We start from the raw sequence: 17534 nt of genomic DNA, 5'->3' as shown, positions 1-17534 counted from the left end.
TGTTCCTGGAAGCGCGACAAACTCTATATTCGACGCGTGTCTACAATGTAGACCGCGTCATTGAATATAATGGGAGTGTTTGTCCCGTGGCTCGCAGTTAGGTTTCCTAATTTTGAATGTGTGACGGGCCATTCTGTGTCCATTAGGAGAAGTATGTGTGTGTGTGTATATATATATATATATATATATATATATATATATATATATATATATATATATAATCTTTTATTCCAGAATACAGCTGAAATTGTAAGTGTTTTGCCTTAATTCTGACCCATGATCACCACAAACAAGCACCAAACTTATGGCAGGGCTGAGAATATAAAAGATCAGATTCAGGAAGTAGCCTACCCTAAACAGGTTTATTTTGGGCTTTAGCCTACATAATGTGTTTATCAAACATTTCCCAATAAGTGCATACAGTATACAGTGTAAAGGCTATATTTTTAAATGCTATATTACAGATATCACTCTTTAATTCTTTAGCACTCACATACCTTGGTACTGTTGCCTACCATGTTCATGGGTTATGGTATTCACTGCCTCAAAGCAGGGCCTTGAGGGGCAATACTTTATATTCTTGATGTTGCTCTGTTCAGAATGGAAAATAGGCTACTTGTATTTTATGGAATATCAGTTTAAATTATTATTTTTTAAACACTTATAGGCTACATTTAAATGTAAGAATTTCACATAAAAGATGATGCATACATTTATAAAGATTGGTAAAAGATGTCCTTGAAAAATCAGTTTAAGGTGGCAAGTATCGCCCCGTAATGGAAAATTTAATGTCTGTCATTAATCAGAATGTGGTTCTAAATTTTTCACTGTGCTCCCAATTTTTTAAATCAGGAGCACAAGTGCTTCTAAAATAAAACATAGAATTAGAGCCTTGCACCAAAGATAAAAAGTACCTGTGAACCCACTCTATAACTGTGTGATTAATTAATTTATAACATACAGTTTTAATTAGTTGTGAACCGATATATCACCAAGGCCGATATTATCTGACAACATTTTGTATTTTATAATTATTGGCATTGGCAGATGAGCTTTTCTGTTTGGCTCATTAGCAGAAGCGGGACTTTTATTTTTACAGTGTTGGAGAACCTAGTGCCTGAGTGCAGATGCACAGCATCGCCTTTTCTCCATCTTCATTAGTTTACTTTCTTTGTGCAACAGTTCTGTCAAATAATTGAAAGTAAAGTGCTGTAATACTTTTCCATATCATCGGCATTTAGCAAATACACATTTTTAATAAGTCTTTGAATATTTAATGATAAACTGATAACATGCACTCTGTGTGTGTGATGGCCTGTCCATGCGAAGGATTATTTTATTAAATATTATATAAAATAAATAAATAATTTAATTTCTGAAATTATGCATGTGTTATTTATTATCTTTAATATTAAATATTGCAATATCATATAGGCCTATATCAGCTTTGTACTGTATCTGCCATGGGCCAGACGTCCACACTGCTAGATATTGGCATCGGCTATCCAAAAAAAATCCATATCGGTTGACCTCTAATTTTATTTTTATAAAAGTAATATTTTAAATAATTTAACATTTATACTTACATTTACACTAAAGGCCCTGATATACTCACGGCTAAGTTCTTATTCGTTTTTCGCTTGGGGGTAAAAAGAAGTTTGTGACCACATATTAACATATTCATCTAAACGCCGCTCTCAGCACTGTTAGAGAACATCCCGACGCCGCCCTCAATGCAGAGCGAATATCAATCCTTACACATCTTAGGTACCTTCTTAAAAGGCCTTGGTAGTTGTCATAACTCTTCTAAAAACACTCTTTTCCTGCCCAAAACAAACTGATGCCTCCAAAAACATTTCTATCTGTAGATATTTCCAAAATGATCCCAGCCTTATAATTGAAAATAAAAGAATGTATTCCACTTCTATACCATTGTCCCCAAATCAGATGTTTTGTCTCCTCTAGAGTTGCACAGTTATTATTATTATTATTATTATTATTAATAAAATTTTGGCCAAATTGTGCAGCCCTACAAACAAGTACAGCAAACCTGACATGTTTTTATTTAAAAAAATTTTTTTTATTACATTTTAACTCGCAATCTGAACTTTTATCAGAAAAAAAAAAAACAATTAAATTGTTTTCCCCCAAAACTGTGCAGCCCCATGTATTGCATCACAAATCATATTGTATTGTGGCATTTCATGGGGACTTGACATCATGTCTTTAAGCCACAATGTCTCTTCAGTTTCAAAGAGATTATATCACTATATAAGCATATAAGCATGAATGTGGTCGCTGGCTAAGTAGCTTTATTTATTTATTTATTTATTTTAGATTTTATTTTTGGCATTTTATTTTCGATCAGTGGTTCTCAACTGGTTTGGCCATGGGACCCACATTTTCCCATGGTCATTAGGTCACGACCCAGATTTTTAGAAATTTGAACCGAGCAAATTTAGTCTCTCAAAAATGGTTGACACTTGACACACACAAGTACCGTCCCACTTAACGTACACATAAAGAATATTACTAACATTGATGAAAAAAACTGTATAAAGTAAGGCTATTACATAGCAGTCCCAAACTAGTTTTTTTTACAATAAAGTTAGTAAGTTGGAATGAGCCACCACAGTCATCAAAAATAGCACAAAATGAAAATAAAGTGGTATTTTGGGTTGAGGTTACGGAAACTACATTTACCATGGTTAATACACAATACTAACATGATCTATTAATTAAAAACATAGACACTGTTCCTGATGAATAGAATGAACATCATAAATGCATGCAAATCCTTCCCAGCTAACACACAATGAACCAGTTATGTAATTTATTGGTACTTTTTGGTAATTCCATGACTTACTAACTGTCAACATAAGTACGATGCTGTATGCCCGTAATTTCATTAGCTTTTAATATATAGTGAAGTGATATACAGCTTGCGCCAATTGAAGAATGCACACCGTGAACACAGTGTAGTGTCTGACAGGACAGGAAAGTTTTTTTTTTCTGAGGTGAGAGACTTTTTATTTCATAACAAGTTACAAAAATAACATTAGAATAATGATCCTGATATATTGTATAGCCTGGCAGCAGATACTGAATCAGGACAACATGTTTTTCTCAGGCACTCTACATAAATTGCATCTGACAGAAGAGTCAACAGCTTTCACACTTTCAAAATAAAAGTCTTGCATCAGTAAAACATTTGGTAATTTTTGTAGCGAGTTCAATTGAGAAACACTGCTTTAGATAGTATAGCTAGGAGTGGGAGAGAGAGTGAGGCAGGATTGGGAAAAGAATTCGGGTTGGCCAAAGTGCAACCGCGCAACACGTTAGAACACTGCCCATGAGGCCTTCAGCTCCGACACTAGGGCTGCACGATGTATAGTTTTAGCATCGATATTGCATTGTGTGCATCCACGATAGTCACATCGCAGGATGTGCAATGTCAAGTATAGTGATCGTAGTTGATCGGTTCCGGTTCGGAACACGTGATTCGCGGATTAATTACAAAGTTTAAACATCATAGAGTGAAAGTTTATCATTTGCACGCAAAAGTCAAAGTCAGAATGCCCGTCTCGGCGAGTATCCTTGTAAACAAACACAGCCGGTTATGTGTTGTAAACAAGAAAATGGATGCATATTATGATTATATTGGGTCCGTGCATTCGTCTTAAAGTGACTGCAGCCCATTAAAACCGCAGCTGTTTGTGTCACCAATGTTAATCAAACAACTAAAGAGAAAGAGAAAATCACTTTTGTAGTTTTAACAAAGATAAATTGTATTAATTAATTATATTTAATACAGTGAAGACTATGCAGTGTAATTTTACATTTAATTATTCAATATCTGTACCTGAGTACAGTTAGATTTACCTGAAAAACATAAAGCATGCTTATTTAATTTGTATCTTTTGTTCTGTTGTATCTATATATACTTGTAATTTGTTTATGATTTAGATAATAAATAATAAAGATACACTCTTTTTTAAATTTTTATTTTCTCTCCAAGCTAGTTGACTCCGAGTCAAGTATTCTGATACAGAGATAAATGAGTGTGTCTGAGTGCTTAAGATGCATTAGACAGATTGCATACTCAACAGTATTGTGGACTTCACAAAAATGTTTAGTTAACAAAACCACATCAAATGTGCCATTTTTGGCAGTGCAATCCTAATTAAAAGGAGTGGATTTACTCAAGTTTAAGCTTGAGTTTGTTAAAGCCCTGATATTTTTTCTGTCTTTCTGAAGTCAGTGTACTCGGCCGTGATGTCTGCTAAGGCCATTTCTGAGCAGACGGGAAAAGAGTTCCTGTACAAATACATCTGCACCATGGCAGCTGTGCAAAATCGTTTCCGCTGCGCCACCTTCACTGCAGACACCGTCTGGGACCGCCTTGCACAAGACCACCCATGGCTGCTAACAGAAGTGAGTATATGTCTTGGTTTTCGGTTCCGTAATATTGTAGCGTTTTCAGTGTAATATATTTGTTATGTCCCTCTGTGCAGAGGCTGGTTGTGAAACCAGATCAGCTGATCAAACGCAGGGGGAAGCTGGGATTGGTGGCAGTTGACCTGAACCTCGAGGGTGTCCAGGAATGGCTGAAATCACATATGATGACAGAAATCACAGTAGGCCTTTTAAAATGTTTGTATTTGTATCCAAATGGAGGAACTGCTTTTCACTCAAGTTTATTATTGTTGTAATTTCACTATACCTATTACTAGGGCTGTGTGTCACCAAGAATCTGGTGATATGATACGTATCACAATACAGGGGTTACTATATGACATATTGAGATTTATTGCAATTGCAAGAAAGGCGATTGATTGTGATATTTCTTCTAGAAGATCTAATAAAAAAAACTGTCATAAAGAATACACCACCATATGCATAAAACCTGAGCAAAAAACTATACATTTGCATTTAAATCACACATTTTTGTGCAATCTATATATATCATCTATCTATATATCTATAGATCTATATCTATCTATCTATCTATCTATCTACAGTGGGGAGAACAAATATTTGATACATTGCCGATTTTGCAGGTTTTCCCACTTACAAAGCATGTAGAAGTCTGTCATTTTTATCATAGTTACTCTTCAACTGTGAGTGACGGAATCTAAAACAAAAATCCAGAAAATCACATTTTATGATTTTTAAGTAATTAATTTGCATTTTATTGCATAACATAAGTATTTGATACATCAGAAAAGCAGAACTTAATATTTGGTACAGAAACCTTTGTTTGCAAATACAGAGATCATATGTTTCCTGTAGTTCTTGACCAGGTTTGCACACACTGCAGCAGGGATTTTGGCCCACTCCTCCATACAGACCTTCTCCAGATCCTTCAGGTTTCAGGGCTGTCGCTGGGCAATACGGACTTTCAGCTCGCTACAAAGATTTTCTATTGGGTTCAGGTCTGAAGACTGGCTAGGCCACTCCAGGACCTTGAGATGCTTCTTACAGAGCCACTCCTTAGTTGCCCTGGCTGTGTGTTTCAGGTCGCTGTCATGCTGGAAGACCCAGCCACGACCCATCTTCAATGCTCTTACTGAGGGAAGGAGATTGTTGGCCAAGATCTCGCGATACATGTCCCCATCCATCCTCCCCTCAATACGGTGCAGTCGTCCTTTCCCCTTTGCAGAAAAGCATCCCCAAAGAATGATGTTTCCACCTCCATGCTTCACGGTTGGGATGGTGTTCTTGGGGTTGTACTCATCCTTCTTCTTCCTCCAAACACAGCGAGTGGAGTTTAGACCAAAAAGCTCTATTTTTGTCTCATCAGACCACATGACCTTCTCCCATTCCTCCTCTGGATCATCCAGATGGTCATTGGCAAACTTCAGGTGGGCCTGGACATGCGCTGGCTTGAGCAGGGGGAACTTGCGTGCGTTGCAGGATTTTAAAGCTACACTGTGTGATTTTTACCCCCATCTAGCGGTGAAATTGTATATGACTACCCAGTGAATATTAGTTTCTGTTCCTCTCAATTTCGAGGGCGTTTTAACTCCTACGGTGGCCGTATTATTCCAAGATTAACATGGCTTCCAGTTATCGACTTCGTCCATGACAATAATAAACAATACGTCTAAAATGAATAAAACTACAGGACAGATGTCAGGAGGTACACGTCACCCTTGGAATCGGCTATCCCAGCATAATCAGATTAGGCTAACGTTACAATGTGTACAAAGTAAAAGCAATTAAAAATAACAAAAATTTACAGTGTCCTTTTTTTTATATAGCTTAAAAAATTGCGCCTTTAAAACTATTCATCACCTGTGATCCGTCGCAGCACAGATTTATGTTACAAGGTAAACAATACTTTTTCACCATTGACGCGAGGATGAAGTTATACTAGAGGTCGATCTGGCGTTATGCACAACCATGCTATGGTTAGACAAGCAACTATAAAACTTCGAATTTACACAAATGAATTACAACAGGCTGAATTACCTGTCGAGAAGAAAGCAGGCAACCTCGGCGTCCGTTTTAAAATCTTTTCTCCTCATGAGCTCTTTCCATCTGGGAAAAGTTACTCCAATATTGACTATGGTCTTGCTGATTTGTCTGTCGCGTTGACGTTTTAATTCTCTCTTTCAAATGTGAGTACGCACACACACACACACACACCACTATCTTTCAAATCTGCCGGCACTCGCGAGCTCGCGAGTAATCTCCCCCTCGCATTCTTCACGGTGTCACTGAGTGAAAAACGCAAAAGGCGAAGCTTGAATTTACAGGTATGTCCCTCTTTGGCTAATGTAGTTTCAAGATGGAGGGGCAACATGGCGACCGGCATTCGAACCCCTCACCCGTATGTACTTTCAATGGCAGATTATAAACTTAAGAGAATACTTTATTACTTGAAAGAAGTAAATATACATTAATGAGCACATATATTTTTGAAAGAACTAAGTGTTTTTTGCTAAGAATCAACTAAAAAAGTTACAGTGTAGCTTTAATCCATGACGGCGTAGTGTGTTACTAATGGTTTTCTTTGAGACTGTGGGCCCAGCTCTCTTCAGGTCATTGACCAGGTCCTGCCGTGTAGTTCTGGGCTGATCCCTCACCTTCCTCATGATCATTGATGCCCCAGGAGGTGAGATCTTGCATGGTGCCCCAGACAGAGGGACATTGACCGTCATCTTGAACTTCTTCCATTTTCTAATAATTGCGCCAACAGTTGTTGCCTTCTCACCAAGCTGCTTGCCTATTGTCCTGTAGCCCATCCCAGCCTTGTGCAGGTCTACAATTTTATCCCTGATGTCCTTACACAGCTCTCTGGTGTTGGCCATTGTGGAGAGGTTGGAGTCTGTTTGATTGAGTGTGTGGACAGGTGTCTTTTATACAGATAACGAGTTCAAACAGGTGCAGTTAATATAGGTAATGAGTTGAGAACAGGAGGGCTTCTTAAAGAAAAACTAACAGGTCTGTGAGAGCCAGAATTCTTACTGGTTGGTAGGTGATCAAATACTTATGTTATGCAATAAAATGCTAATTAATGATTTAAAAATCATACAATGTGATTTTCTGGATTTTTGTTTTAGATTCCATCTCTCACATTTGAAGTGTACCTATGATAAAAATTACAGACCTCTACATGCTTTGTAAGTAGGAAAACCTGCAAAATCAGCAGTGTATCAAATACTTGTTCTCCCCACTGTATGTATGTATGTATGTATCTATCTATCTATCTATCTATCTATCTATCTATCTGTCTATCTATCTATCTATCTATCTATCTATACACTGAGCTGAAGTAAATATCAAATACAGTGTTTTTGAGAAAAAATACAGCATCACCAAACATAATATTGTGATATTCACGTGCATTCTGACACCCCTACTTATTACACTAAACTATATCTACAAAATACAGAATACTTTTTCTGGGTGACATTTATATATTTTTAATCCATGCCGCATTTTATAAAGCTGCTTTGCAGGTAAAATTAAATTAATTGCTTCTTACATAAAACTTATGACATTGAAAAAAAAGCCTGATGAAAAATTTTAGATAAAAAAACTAAAAACTAGGAATCATGCAACAACCTTGAACTTATAAAGGTCTTATAAAACATTTTTGATGATACAATTACGTCATGATGTCAGCAAATCGGTGCATTGCTGATTATGGTTTCAAGCACTGATACATCTGGAAAGGTTCCAGTGAACACAAGATTGTTATTTCTAAGATGCTTACTTTCACATCCAGATAGCCCCCATTACAGACCGTTTTTGAGAATTGCGTTCGAGGGGTTGGCTTACCAGTATACTTTCACGCAGCTCCCTCAGGTCATCGAGACGGATCAGCGAGGACAGACGCACAGTCCTTCTGGTGGCCCCTTTTTGGAGGAACCAGTCATGGCTCCCAGAGTTGATGCCGCTGCTCACAGCAGCCCCGTGACCAATTCCCCTGAGGAAGGACCTCCATTCCTAGGTGAAGGGAAAAATCTGGCACCCCCAACCCGAGTTGTGGGCACTTCATGTCTGGCCCCTCAGCGGCAGCCTATGAAACTCCCCGCGAGAGTCCTAAACACTATTTCTGAGGCTAGAGCCCTGTCCACTAGATGCCTCTACTCCCTTAAATGGTCTGTCTTTTCCAACTGGTGCGCAGTCCGGAGTGAAGACCCGACGTCCTGTGAGGTTTCACTGGTACTGCCGTTCCTTCAGGAGCTGCTGGACAAGGGGCACACCCCTTCCACGAGCAAAGTCTATTTGGCGGCCATAGCAGTATACCACACTCCTGTGGCCGGCCAGTCTTTAGGCTGGAACATCCTGGTTGTTCGTTTTTCTGAAGGGGGCAAGAAGGCTGAACCCACCTCGTCCCCTCACTGTTGCAACATGGGACCTGTCTACGGTTACTGTCTACTCCCTTCGAGCCGCTCCAGTTGGCCAAGCTGTGGCCCCTTTTGCTAAAGACCACCCTTCTGCTAGCCCTAGCATTGGTCAAACGAGTGGGTGACTTACAAGCGGTCTCTGTGAGGGCTTCTTGCCTGGAGTTTGGGCCTAACGACTGTAAAGTCGTCATTAAACCAAAACACTGCTATGTAGCTAAGGTGCTCTCTACTCCATTCACAGGTCATTACTCTTTCTGCTCTTCCTGCCTCAGAGGATAAACTAGAGTTGCACTTACTCTGCCCTGTCCGGGCCTTAAGAGTATATATCGAGCCCAGTTCAGGCAGTCAGAGCAGCTCTTCATGTGGTTTAGAGGACGCACCAAAAGGCATCCGGTCACAGAGCAAAGACTATCCCACTGGATAGTGGACGCGATTGCCCTAGCTTATGCTTCGATGGTCCTTCAGTGCCCCATCAGAGTAAAAGCCCTCTTGGTTCAGCTTGGTTCAGCGGAGTGTCCATTGTTTAAATGGGCTTTGACCTCTATGCGAGCTCAACCCACTAGAACCCTTCCTTATGGCTCCGATATAATGGTCAGAGTCTTTTAGTCTCGGGCCTCGCACTACCTTAGCCTGGTTTCCCCTTAGGGCCCTTATTCTCAAGTGTCTTAGGCCAAGGCCATAGAACGATTGTCGTTCCACTGTCATAGCACGGCGCGATTGGACTGAGTTCCCAATAAGAGTGATCTATATCGATTGGGAAAGTACTCAGTTACTAATATAACCTCGGTTCCCTAGGATAACGGTAGCGAGTATTGCGTAGCTGGCAGTGCTGTTATGCTGCACGACTCTGCGTTTGTCTCTTCAGTTGAATTGATCTGAGATCCTACAGCGGAATGCCCGCTTCTATGGAGGCCAGCCCCGCCCATTTCAGAGCCCTTTAGCGCCATAGGTTTGTGCAGCTCTGCTGTGCAGCTATTGATTCGTGCAATTCCGTGGCACAACCATTGGCTCGTGCAGTTTCACTGCGTGATTCAATAAGGCTTCAGTAATTAAAGAAAAAGGAGTTTTCCCATTGCTTCTAGCGACGCAATACTCGTTCCCGTTATCTCAGGGATCCGAGGTTACATTAGTAACCAAGTATGTTTACAGTAGGGGTGTAACGGTTCTCGGTAAAAAATCTAACCATATCGTTCTCCACCCACGGTTCGGGACTGATGACGCATCTATAATATGGTTTGTTGAAAATAACAATGTGTAAAACAGTCAGTTCCTCTAATGTATGTTTCTGTCGATTGATGCACATGCTGGCTCCCCAATAATACATTACAACAGCTATAATCAAAAAACGTGGACAGTCACTCTTTGTAAACTTTGTTCAATCCGAGTGCCGTTTGCTCGAACATGACCAGTCATTGACAGGTGCTGATAACGCACAAGCACAGGCGAGACCAAAATAGCACACGTTGCTATCTGTGTTTAAACTAAACTCATTTAAACATTGCCAATTTAAACATTCAATAGCAAGACACATAAGATAACTTGTGCATGCTGTGAGAATGTGTGTGTGTGTGTGTGTGTGTGTGTGTGTGTGTGTGTGTGTGTGTGTGTGTGTGTGTGTGTGTGTGTGTGTGTGTGTGTGTGTGTGTGTGTGTGTGTGTGTGTGCGCGCACTCATTCAAAGAGTGCACACGTCTCAAACAGCGTGCAAATATTGAGTTCTCTTTCAAGTCTTGCGCTTGATTGGACAAATTCACACAAAAAATGTCAACATGTCCGTCTTGATGAGTATCCTAGCAGACATAGTCTGTTATGCCTTAAGTGAACTTATACAGTCGAGGAAGACAACGGATAAGTATCAGTATTTGGTATCCGTGCATTATGTCTTAAAGGGACAGCAGCCTAATATTTCTGCTCTCTGTGTTTTTAATGTTAATATAACAAAAAAAGACAAGGAAATCACTCACTGCTCTTGATTGAATAGCTTTTGTAACTTTAATAAGGATTAATCTTTAATTTATACAGTCAATTGTGCAATGTTATTTTACATTTGATTACTTTATTTAATTTCTGTTCCTGAAAACTAAAGACCTACCTGAAAAACCTGAAAAGCACTGTTTATTTTATTAGTATCTTTGCTATTGTATTTATTTGTGCTGTTGCTTGCAGTTAGATTACTTGTTTGTATTTTCTTTATTTTTATTTGAAAGTAGTCCTTTTTTTCCCTGAACATAACACATACCGATTACCGAACCATACCGAAACTGTGAACCTAAAACTGTGATACAAACTGAACCATGAGCAATTTGAACCGTTTCACCCCTAATTTACAGGTTTCATAGAAAGAGAATGATGTGCGCAAATCAGTCGCTGTAGGGATATTTTAATGGTGGCAGACCAAGTAGCTCAACACAAGAGCCAACGCAAGCGCAAAGAGATGAAATAAAACGTCATTATGTTTTAAAGGAGAGCGACTTGATTAAATGATGGAAATAATGGATGATGAACACAGAACGGTAACAAAACTCTGAGACATTTACAATTACACACCCACCACAGGTGTAGAGTGCACTGTGCAGACTCAAAATACGTCTGTTACATACCTCAGTTTAAATAGATTTTGTGTGTGGGGTGGGTGGGGGATGGGGTGTTTGGGTTCAAGAATGTTTTGATAACTATAAAAAAATGTTCACTTTAAAAAAAAATAAAAAAAAAAATAAAAAATATATATATATAGCTTATACATCTCAGTTTAAATCTTTCAGTTTGTTTTATATTATATTATATTATATTATAAAACCTGGTTAATAATTTATCTCACAAAGGGGAATTCATGAGCAACAAGTAAACATTTAATTTTGATGGTTTTATGCTGTCTGTCAATAATTGACCATGCAAAAACACATTATGGTTGTCCCAAACCATCTCAGTGTAACTGTTTCATTTTTTTCATATTATATTATATTATATTATATTATATTATATTATATTATATTATATTATATTATATTATATTATATTATATTTAGTGCTCTCATTCAATAAAAAAAATTAACTAATTAATCGCACACTTTTCTGTAATTAATCGTGATTAAGCGCACGTAACATTAAAGTTTTTGATATATTTTTATGTTGTAATACTTTCACATTTAATCTCTAAAATAATGTAGAAACAACATGAAGACAGTATATTTTAAATATTTGTTAAATGGCATCTTTTTACTAAGCACTATGAATGAAGGCCAGGATCACTGATACCAATACTGATGTCTCTATTGCATGGATTTTCTTTCTTTAGCCATTCACATCACAGTATAATTGAAAGCTATTGATTTTAACATTTTAATAGGCTTTAAATGTTCAAATAAATTCTTTATTAAAAGTCACTGGATTGTACAATAATAAAGAATAATAAAGACTTTGTTTGAACATTTTATTACCTGGATGTTTTAGACGTCATGAATCTACATAGACAATTGGCTTAAAAAAAATATGACAACATTAAATTTAAAGTGAACTTAAAGGTGCAGTAGGACATCTGCGAAAATGCTAACTTTAGCCTGATGGCACGAAAAGCGTACGTCCAACCCTCCCTGCAAATCACCGTCCAAAGCCACGCTTCCTGAAAGCATGAACACACACAGCCCAGAAGACCGGAGACAACGTTACTGCAATACATCATGTGTCATTCACCGTTGAGAAAACTTTATAGTACAGTTAGTAACAGTACTACAATACCAAACATAAACAAACAAACAAGTTTTCGGTATGCAAACAAACATTGACCGGCAGGGAACGCATGCTATAGGACCGCTCGGACCGAACGCAATGATTAAACGAGCATTCTGTGGTCCTATTCCTTCCACAGAAGACATATATATTATAAAAATACATTTAGACCGTTTAACAGAGTGATTGTTATCAGGATATGAGGAGACTTTCAACCAGCATAACAAAAAATGTTTCTGCAGATAATCACCTACGGCACCTTTAAAACAATCTTCACATAAATGTCACATTTACCTGTGTTGTTAATATATCAGGGTTCAACACTAAGGTTCAACATTAAGAGATTTTTACCTGCCCTGTTAAAATGCACAAATTCTTTTTATGTTTTTTTTTACCCATGCAACCTTGTAAACAGTGCTTTAAGATTTTCAGGTAGGTCTAACTAGTAGGAACAGAAATTGAATAAAGTTATCAAACACTTCACAGTCTTCATTGCATAAATGATAAATTAAATATAGATGAACCCTTATTAAAGCTACAAACGTTATTCAGTCAAGAGCAGTGAGTGATTTTCTCTTTGCTTCCGAAGCTCCTCCGTGAGAGATACGAGAACGGTGCAGCGTGCATGTGGCGCTCATCATCAATCACGCCACCTGCCCTGCTTACCACAATGATTTTAAGGGCTTGTTGCATTTCTATTTAGGTGGTATTAAATTTAGCTTCATTAAACCTGCATAAAATCAATAATCATGAAGTTTAAAGAGTACATAAATAATTTGACATTTGATCGAAAGTGTTTTTTTTCCCTGTTTCTCAGGTTGGGAAGGCGAAAGGGATTTTGAAGAACTTCCTCATTGAGCCGTTTGTGCCTCACTATAAGGTATTACAAATTCTGTGTAATTTTATCTTTATCAATATCTTTATAAGGTCATTCCACATCGACTCAGTTTCTCTCATTAAAATTATTAGATTTTTTATTTATTTTTTACATAAATGATGATGATAAATGTCAAATGTTTCAGCTCATTCATCTATATTTACTACAGGGTTTTTTTTCTAGCTAACTAACAAGCATTTAGCTGTCAGCAACATGTCAACTCTTTCCTGAGGGAAATGTGATGTCAGGTGACATGTTGCTATTAATGCATTTCTGTGGTTGAAATTCTGATTGGGTGATTACATGGGAGATGATGCATTTCAGTTAGGTGTACTGTATCTTTCAACATATCTTCTGATGTTCATTCTTCATGTGCTGTAACTAGTAGTAAAGAAGACAAGATGACCGGTTCACACGCACTATGCTGCCACTTGAACTGAGGGACTGCAGCAATATGGCTCACCACATTAAAGAGTGTCAAAATTACATTTATTATTTGAATTTTGAATAATGAAATTAATCATTTCAAAGTTGAGACTTTTTTTATTTAAATTTTACTGCAGTGTCTTAGAATGTGAAGCATAGTCGGACAAGACTGCCCTAGAACTACTATCGTGGAAAGCTGAATTAAACAACCCAGGTGTTAGATCATGCCAGAATGTTAGATCGGATGGATCTCCACATCAGAAATATTGAATATATTAGATATGACCCCAGATGCCGAATCCCTGCCAGAAGACATACGTCTTCTATCAGCCTGAGAGTTTGGCTGAGAAAGCCAGGGAAGAGCAGAAGCAGGAGACGAAGTGATGATAATAAAAAGAGCAGAGTTTATTGAATAATCTTAGTTGCGTATGTTTGAATGCTCACTCAGACTTCATTTGAATGTCTCAATGCTCTGACTTCATCTGGATGTTTTGATGCTCAATGCTCAGACTTCGTTTGACCAGTACAAATCCAACAAGTGTTATTATACCACAGCAAAAACAATGATTATTCAAATTATTTATTGAATAATCTTAGTTGCGTATGTTTGAATGCTCACTCAGACTTCGTCTGAATGTCTCAATGCTCTGACTTCATCTGGATGTTTTGATGCTCAGTGCTCAGACTTCGTTTGACTAGTACAAATCCAACAAGTGTTGTTATACCACAGCAAAAACAATGAAAAAACTACTGCTTTACAACATCGTCCTGTGACGTTAAAAACCTTGAAATGGAGATCTTCTCTTATCTCGAACTCAAACTTACCGACAAACATCTCTTCAAACCACACAATCATAAGATTAAACAACAATAGCAAGCATTGCAAGAGCAAGGAAATAAATAAAATAAGTATTATAAAATATAAAAACAAAATGACTGAATTAATAATAATTTTAAAAAAATGAATAAATGATATAAATCAAATAATAATATGAATATGAATCCATTACTAAAAGATAAATAAAATAACTACATAAATGACTGATTATAAATGATCATAAAATTAAATCATAAAAAATAAGAAAATAAAACAAAACAGATGAGGTTGCTCTTTTAAAGTAACACACACACAGGTTGCTATTGTGAATCCTTTAATCCTTCACAAGTGAGGTAAATTATCTGATTAATTGATTATATATCAGTCACCAAAACAGATCTGACTCTAATTTTTGGTTCTGTCATATAGTTGTATACCTTAAACCTACAGCCAGTCTAACTCTGGCTGTGCATATTTGTTACAACCCAAAGAAGGAGACAATTACAATTATAACAGATAGTTCCAGCCAGATTTATATTACGTGACCTCCAACCTTGAGTCAGTGGCAGAAAGGTCTGATATCAACCATAGAGTCAACAGAAACACTGAGACCTCTGACAAAACCTGAGGTGTCCAATCAGGGATCTTAACATTAATTAAAAACAAATGCAAATGTGCAATAGGGATGTCGCTATAATCGCAATATTCTAATACTGCAATACTGACAGGCCAACTGCAGAGAAATGCAAGTAACCGCGATTATCATGTTTTTTCTTTTTTTCATAAGGCTATGCCCTTCTTGTTTTACTCTTAATGGATGTGTATTGAATGTTTAATAAGTTAATAATGATAAAAAGAGTGAGGAATGTAATTATTTTACTTTATTAACACTTAAGTGTTCCAATGTGATTTTTACAGAGGCTTCGTAGATTTGCACTAAACAAACCTAAATAGACAGCGAGTGAGAGTCTTTATTTATATAGCGCTTTATACTGTACAGATTGTTTCAAAGCAGCTTTAGGGCCCTATTTTAACAGTTTAAGTGCATGGTCTAAAGCGCAGGGTGCAAGTGCACTTAGGGCGTATCTGAATCCACTTTTATAGCTAGTTTAACGATGGGGAAAATGATCGAAAATGGTCTAAAAGGGTTGTCCCTATTCTCTTAATGAGTAATGGGTGTGTTTTGGGCATAAAGTAAAATAAACCAACCAGAGTCTCATCTCCCATTCCATTTAAAAGCCAGTTGCACTTGCGCCATGGCGGATTGTAAGCTGAAAGACTGAACGAGTCTCCAGAGCATAAACGGATCTGATCATGCGTGAGGTGAAGCGCGCAAGCAGACCATATACGGGACAAGCTGGATTCCACCATATCTTTATGTACACAATATTAATCTTTTACATTGTAATCCTTTTATTTTTAATATTTGGCTAGTTTGTGTGCTGCTGCGTGTCCCTGTGTGTGTAATAAGTGTACGTGTGTTGTGGACCCGCCTATAGGCGCACATTACTAATGCGCTCTTTAAATAACAAAAAAAAAAATACTGCGTGTATATACACATATATATATATATATATATATACACATATATATTACTGTGTAATACAGTAGTGGTTCAGGCTGCAGGACTACCGAATGACTAAAGAAACGTTATCAGCAAGATGGTAGAAAACTGTACATTTCTTGTCTATTACCAGCCACTGCTACTTATACCAACGATGGAAATAAGTACAGTTATAGTAGCTAAATATGTGGGAGAGCTTTGCTATAGTGTGACGGTATTGTATTGCAATAGGTAGCACTTCAAATTCAATACCAAATCAAAACTAGTTGGCACATTATTTGTAATTGAAAGGGTTTAATGACAATATAGTTATGGTTACACTTAAAATAGTTACCAAATGATAAAAACTTATTCCATTAATTGTACCCATTATATATGTAAAATTTTATCTGAGGGATATGAGAGAGAGAAAGAGGGTGAGAAAGTGTAGAGAGAAAGAGACCAAGAAAAGAGGAGGAAAGTTAATTTCTGTTTCCTTTAGTTCCTGTTTAAATTTCATTGGTTACTGATTATGTCCTTGTTTGTTGCGTATTGGTTTCACGTATTAGTTACATATTAGTTTTACATATGTCTATTATATAGCCAGGCTTGGGAGGGTTACTTTAAAAATGTATTCCGTTACAGTTACAAATTACTTCATAAAAAAATTATTCAGTAATGTAATCCAAGTACTATAATATGAAAGTAATGTAACTGATTACTTTTGGATTACTTCAAGGTCACGTATATAAATAAAGTCAAGCAAGAAGAAATATTATTTTTTAAAAATTTTAAAAACTTTTATTTATTAAGAATTTAACTCAGTGTACATTACAATATTTTCAAAATATACACACAGGCCTGAATATATATTTATGTAAAGGGCTATACAGACATCTAGTGGCTAATGTATGGTATTACAGATTATTTTGATTTATTTGTAACTAATTTTTAACTAAAAAATAAAAACACAACATTTAAAATTTTTACACAATCTACATATTAGTTTATTTTAAAATAGGCCTACATGTTGACTAAAGCCGTGATCTTTCTTAATTTGCCTGACTGAACTTGGGGCGTTGGCAGTGGGAGTTCCCCTACGTTACCTAGACAGTGATCATCCCGTTACGTGAGAAAAGATTAAGAAAGGACATTTTGAGTACTAAAAAAGCTACTCTCCTAATTTCTACAAAATAGCAGCGGAATTTCCATGAATTAAAAGCGATTTTACCCGCAGGCAGCGTCGTTTCTACTAGCAGCAGTGATTCAATCTGCGTCTGAGGAG

At 37.1% G+C, this 17534-nt stretch overlaps 1 protein-coding gene across 3 annotated transcripts in view; it reads left to right on the top strand.

The window, feature by feature from the left end:
* Positions 1-17534, top strand: part of aclyb (ATP citrate lyase b) — a 58336-nt gene that overhangs the window by 132 nt on the left and 40670 nt on the right. For all 3 annotated transcript variants that reach the window (XM_079851885.1, XM_079851886.1, XM_079851884.1), the window contains exons 2-4: positions 4258-4434; positions 4515-4637; positions 13404-13466. In XM_079851885.1, the coding sequence (XP_079708011.1) occupies positions 4276-4434; positions 4515-4637; positions 13404-13466 (345 nt within the window). In that variant the 5' untranslated portion in view covers positions 4258-4275. The remainder of the gene's footprint in view (positions 1-4257; positions 4435-4514; positions 4638-13403; positions 13467-17534) is intronic.

The sequence above is a fragment of the Squalius cephalus genome (genome assembly GCF_949319135.1).
Source record: "Squalius cephalus genome assembly, chromosome: 19".
NCBI classification, from domain to species: Eukaryota; Metazoa; Chordata; class Actinopteri; order Cypriniformes; family Leuciscidae; genus Squalius; species Squalius cephalus.
The sequence above is the reverse complement of the archived record's forward strand: the minus strand, read 5'-3'. Positions and strand labels throughout refer to the sequence as shown.